The 6440-nt window shown below is 36.1% G+C and overlaps 1 protein-coding gene across 2 annotated transcripts in view; it reads right to left on the bottom strand.

The window, feature by feature from the left end:
• Positions 1-6440, bottom strand: part of METTL25 (methyltransferase like 25) — a 115525-nt gene that overhangs the window by 81915 nt on the left and 27170 nt on the right. For both annotated transcript variants that reach the window (XM_011934130.1, XM_011934131.1), the window contains exons 2-3: positions 5960-6124; positions 3020-3126 (exon numbers count right to left, since the gene is read on the bottom strand). In XM_011934130.1, coding sequence (XP_011789520.1) covers positions 3020-3126; positions 5960-6124 — 272 coding nt within the window. The remainder of the gene's footprint in view (positions 1-3019; positions 3127-5959; positions 6125-6440) is intronic.

Below are 6440 nucleotides of genomic sequence, written 5' to 3'. Positions count from 1 at the left end.
AGGACATCGGCATGGGCAAGAACTTCATCACTAAAACACCAAAAGCAATGGCAACAAAAGCCAAAATAGACAAATGGGATCTAATTAAACTAAAGAGGACAGCACAGGAAACTACCTGTGTTTCCTGCACAGCAAAGGAAACTACCATCAGAATGAACAGGCAACCAACAGAATGGGAGAAAAGTTTTGCAATCTACCCATCTGACAAAGGGCTAATATCCAGAATCTACAAAGAACTTAAACAAATTGACAAGAAAAAAATCAAACAACCCCATCAAAAACTGGGTGAAGGATGTGAACAGACACTTCTCAAAAGAAGACATTTATGCATCCAATAGACACATGAAAAAATGCTCATCATCACTCGCCATCAGAGAAATGCAAATCAAAACCACAATGAGATACCATCTCATACCAGTTAGAATGGCGATCATTAAAAAGTCAGGAAACAACAAGTGCTGGAGAGGATGTGGAGAAATAGGAACATTTTTACACTGTTGGTGGGAGTGTAAGCTAGTTCAACCATTGTGGAAGACAGTGTGGCGATTCCTCAAGGATCTAGAACTAGAAATACCATTTGACCCAGCCATCCCATTACTGGGTATATACCCAAAGGATTACAAATCATGCTACTATAAAGACACATGCACACATATGTTTACTGCAGCACTATTCACAATAGCAAAGACTTGGAACCAACCCAAATGTCCATCAATGACAGAATGGATTAAAAAAATGTGGCACATATACACCACGGAATACTATGCAGCCATAAAAAAGGATGAGATCATGTCCTTAGTAGGGACATGGATAAAGCTGGAAATCATCATTCTGAGCAAACTACCGCAAGGACAGAAAACCAAACACCACATGTTCTAACTTATAGGTGGGAATTGAACAATGAGAACACTTGGACTTAGGGTGGAGAATATCACACACCAGGGCCTGTCATGGGATGGGGGGAATGGGGAGGGATAGCATTAGGAGAAATAGCTAATGTAAATGACGAGTTAATGGGTGCAGCACACCAACATGGCACATGTATACGTATGTAACACACCTGCATGTTGTGCACATGTACCCTAGAACTTAAAGTATAAAAAAGAAACAAAAAAAAAGAATGCCCTTTGCAAAAAGACATGAGGAGATTTTTTGGGGTGATGGAAACATCATGTTATCATGATTATAGAGGTTACATGAGTGTGTGTGTTTATGTGGTGTGTTTATATACATATATATATACACACTCCATGATTATAGAGGTTACATGAGTGTGTGTGTTTATGTGGTGTGTGTATATACATATATATATACACACTCCGTGATTATAGAGGTTACATGAGTGTATGTGGATCATGTAACCTCTATAATCAAGATACATATATATGTATATACACACACCCACATGCTAACAAAACATCATACTGTACAATTAACATAAGTTCATTTATATCTCAGTAAAGTTAGGATTATGTACAAATTTTGCACACTGGCTAGAAAGTGATTAAGAATGAATTATATTTAAAGTGTAAATAATTCTTACACAGTGATACATCATTATATTTTTAAGAAAAAGAAAAATCTGTAAAATCAACCCCATAGGAATCCTGACTAAAATCCCTTTCATATAGTACACATTATCTTTTGGCCACTTCTATATTTTCCTGCTTCTGGTTTGTATTTCCAAACTAAACGACCGAGTCTTTGCTTTGTTTTCTATATAAAATCTGAGTCCAGTTCTTGTTGTTCTGCCTCATTCAGACCAGCTTTCTCCTCAAGACTGGACCTTTACTCCATTCTCCTACTCTGTAACTGGATTCATACCATCCATGTACAGAACCTCCATCTGGCTTACCTGATTACCAGTTATCTGAATTTTCTGTCTTTAGGGCTCTGTCGTCTCCAGTGGACTTGCTGTTATTAACTGATGCCTTAAGCCTCAGCTTGTTATGCCCCTTTTAATTCTAATGAAATTATGCATTTGTTCCTCTAGAGACCATTCCCATTATTACTGTTCTTAATAGATGTTGGCTGCCACCTGAAGGATATCTGGAAACAGTACTCGCTCCCCAAGATTCTGATATGTCACCATGGGGAAGGGCTTGCCTCTTCGACTCCAGCTGAGTATCATTGCCATGGTGAGCCTGTTACTATTACTGATAGATATTGCTTAGGTATGATAATCTGGAGAAAAGGTTAAAAACTAGTATTACCTTAGCTCTTACCCTATACCCCACCCTAGAGATTCATGTTGCCAAAAGTGGCTCTGCACGCCTAAGCCAAACTTTCATAGTTTTATACTCATCCTCAAATTCTCAAGTTTTGGTGAATCCATGGAAAGGTTTTAATACCTAATAAAAATTACAAGAAGAAAAATCCCCATTACCACCACCGTCCTTCTCTAGAGAATAGAAAAAACTTACTATTTTTATAAACCAGGAATAAGAAAAATAACTTACTATTTTTATAGGTCAATGTGTACAATCATTAATCTTATTTTAACATCTACTGTCCAACATCACTACATACCATAAAAACGATTTTCCAAAACACGAATGCACTGTGAATCAAACACTATGAAATAATCCAAGTTTTAAAAACATAACTACTTTGTGTTAATATAATGATGCAGGTATCCCAGACCACAGCTTGGTAACCCATATCCTGAAAATATCTAGCAGCAAACAGTTTTGCAGGATGTCATCTTCATAATGCTGCCTCAGACCGGAGTGACAGTTTATCAAAGAGAATTAACCTTAACTTCTGTCCACTCTGAAAAGAATGAAATGTGTGGCAAAACATTAACAGTCATGTCTTGATTTTACTATAAATTTTCTATAATTACAATATACTAGGAAATAACAGCTTAAAGAATCTGATGTTTAAAGGATCTGATCTTTAAATAATGCTATTATTTAATAACATTTTAAAGGCTAGTTGACAGTAAAAACGTGAAATTTGAATAATACCAAAAAGTGGCAATAAGTTAACACCTAAAAACATAGGGAAATATTCTCACCTGTTTTATTCCATAGTAGTCAGCAATACTGCTGATCAGCTCTGACATTGCCTGAACTTCATGAGATTTTTTCATATTCATAAACTCAACTGCCTTCTGAGTTTCACCTAATAAAAATAAAAGCAAAATATTGCTATTAAAGAATCAAAATTTAGTAGGAATTATCAGTTGATGTTCATATTTTTTGAAATTAAGTAGGAAAATAATATGGAGATTCTACTGTGGTTTCTGAATAGATCTCTACTAGCTCAGCCACTATAAATAAAATTTACATTAATAAATACAAAAATCCATAGAACATTAAAACTATTCCTTAACAATTAACTATAATGGAAAAGACTGGTAAAGTGGACTACGAAAGAAATTTTTCATCAAAAGACAACATTATGAGGTAAAAAGGCAAGCCCTAAATGAAAGAAGATAATTCCAACACATACGTCTACAGAGATTGTATCTAAGAATAAAATAAAACAAACTCCTACAAATCAATATGAAAAGAATCACCCAATAGAAAAGTGGGGAAAAAAACTTAAACAGTCATTTCATTACTTGTGCTGTCTAACATAGTAGCTGCTAACCACATGTGATTATTGCAATTTATACTGAAATCAAATATAATTGAAAAATTAAGATTCTGTGCTGCACTAGCCAAAGGTGAAGTTCTCAACAGCCACATGTGGCTAGTTTCCACTGTACTGAGCAGTAAAAGTACAGGGCATTTCCATCACTGCACAACTATAGGACTGTACCAATATACACTGTCTGCCACACATTATAAAGTACATTAAAATGGCCAAAGAGCATACGACAAGGTAGTCAACATTGTCAGTCACATGGGAGTTGGTGGTGGGGAACTGAAATGTAGGGTTGGAATGGTTATTATGGCATGACAGTGTTCACATTTGTGAATGCCTTGGTATAGGCTTAACCTGGGATTATCACATTGGGATACTGGGTTTTAATGAGGTCTTTCCAGGTATAAGTGCTGGCTACTCATGGTCCTGTAGATGGAAGGTAGCACCTTCTTGGTAACATTCTGAGGGCACTTTAGGACACGGTCTCTATCAGAGAGGTCTGAATTCCACAATGTCATTCTGCTGGCAGATACTAATCTAGTAAAGAAATATGCTGATTACTCCAGGATGGGGAACATAGACCCTCCACGCTCACCTATCACCAGCATGCATCTCTCTACATGGCTAAGTCAACTGTTTCTTGTACCACACACAACAGAGTCCATCCAGACCTTGAATGGTGGTTTTGCTGTTTGTTCTTGCCTACAATACAATATCTTTACTCACTTTGATGCCAACCTGTGGCCCTTCAACTTTATGAACTGGGGGAGAGGCCAACGATGATACCCTTGATGCAGAAGTACACTCATTTATCGCCAGTCAGCAGCACCTGGGATAGGGTGTTCTCCTTAGAGCCTTCACTACCAGTCGACTACAGCCCCCATAGTAATATTGCTGGTGAACCCATCTGCAGCCAGAATGGTTCCTACCAAGAGCCATAATTCACCAAATAGCCCCTCTCTTTCTCCAGGGGGAACACTATGAAATGATTTTGCTTAAATTGGTGAGAGAGATTAAAAAAATGAAAATAATAAAAGAATTGGACTCAAAGATAAAAGAGTCCTTTTACAATGGAGAACTCCAGTAGACCCACCTTTACCAAGTGAGTAAACTTAGTGTTACCAATAATGGGACAAAATTATATGTGCTTCCTAATTTGATACGTACAGAAGGAATCACCTAAGTAGTACTCCTATCAAAAATATATAACCTGAATCTAATCATGGGGAAACAATAAAATAACCTGCTTATCGGTATCAAAACTATCAGGGTCAGGAAAAACAAATGCAAAGGTAAGAAACTATTTAAGATTGAAGAGACGAAACAGACATAACAACTAAATGTCCGATATGAGCCTAGACTAATTCCTGTATGAAGAAAAAAAAAATGGCTCTAAAAGATATTCTTGGAAAAAGTAAAGAAACTTGAATAGAGACTGCTTATTAGACAATATTACTGTATCAGCGTTAAACTCCGGAGTGTGCCAATAAACTATGGGATGTGTAGGAAAATGCCCTTGATATTTTGAGATACAGAGTGAAGCATTTGAGAGTAAAGCGCTACAATATCTACAACTTATGTTCAACAGATTCAGAAAAAGGAGTGTGCGTGTATGTGCGTGTGTGTGTGTGTGTGTGTGTAGAAGAGAACTACAACAAATGTGGCAAAATGTGAACACATGGTGAATCTAGGTGAAAAGCATACAGGGCCTGTTATACTATTCTTGTAACTTTTCTGTAGGTTTGGAGGTTTTCAAAATAAAAAGGTGGGGAAACAATGAGGATCAAATAAGAGATATGAAAGAGGTTTGTGTAAGATAAAAGAATCTGAGAATTTTTTTTCACCACAGCCTTCTGATCTCTGCCTTTTAATTGGCATGTAGAATCAATTACATTGAATATAATTATTGATAAAGCTAAGTTTTAATCTACCACATTACCATACTTTTTTTAAAATTTCTACCATCCCCACTTTCTGACATTCATGCTTCTCCCTACATCCCCAAATGTCCCCTTCCACTCTTCCCACCCTCTTCCCATAGAGAACACTAGCCTGTGGCAACAAAAATGATGCAGATTTTGGAAATTGTAGTAGCTCACTGTGATCTGTGTTTGAGGGGCAGGAACTATCTGAAGTAAAGGTTACAAGAATTAATGTAGAAAAAAATTGTGGAGATCTATAAGTTGCTCTGTTTAATATAATACAAGGGAAAACCTACTCTTCTAAACAAAAGCTAATTTGTCAGGGCTTATATGTTAAGGTCTAACAATAAATTAATAGTATTTTGGAAAGATACACATATATGAACAAAATATTGCTTCTAAGTACCTAAAAAGCACATATACACACACATAAATAGACATACCAATTTTCTGGTTTTGATTTCCTCGAAGGGCTACAAGCAACTGTTCAAAAGGAGTACATATTCCCAAGTTTTGTACGGAATAGTATTTCGCAGCCAGAGCAAAGGCTTCCACACTCACCAACTTCTGAGAAGTTTCACAAAATATTTTGGGAAAATCAGTCACACCTAAAAAAGTGAAAATAGAAAAAGTCTTCAGAAATAATGAATGGTTTATTTGTGTGATACTAATAAACAACAAATGAACACTTAATTTTTATAACAAATTCCAATATTTTCATTTTGTTGTGAATTTTGGCAATATATCTAATGGCTTCATTTATATTTACTATTTAAATGATTAGCTATAAGGAACACCCAGTTGTCTCTTAACATTTTATGCAATTAAAAATTTAAACTCCAAATTACGATCAGGTCTTTTTTATGGAAAGAAAGAGACAGAGACAGAGGCAGAGAGAGAGAAAGAGAAACACCAAGTCAGAAG

The sequence above is a fragment of the Colobus angolensis genome, unplaced genomic scaffold (genome assembly GCF_000951035.1).
Source record: "Colobus angolensis palliatus isolate OR3802 unplaced genomic scaffold, Cang.pa_1.0 Scaffold131, whole genome shotgun sequence".
NCBI lineage: Eukaryota > Metazoa > Chordata > Mammalia > Primates > Cercopithecidae > Colobus > Colobus angolensis.
The sequence above is the reverse complement of the archived record's forward strand: the minus strand, read 5'-3'. Positions and strand labels throughout refer to the sequence as shown.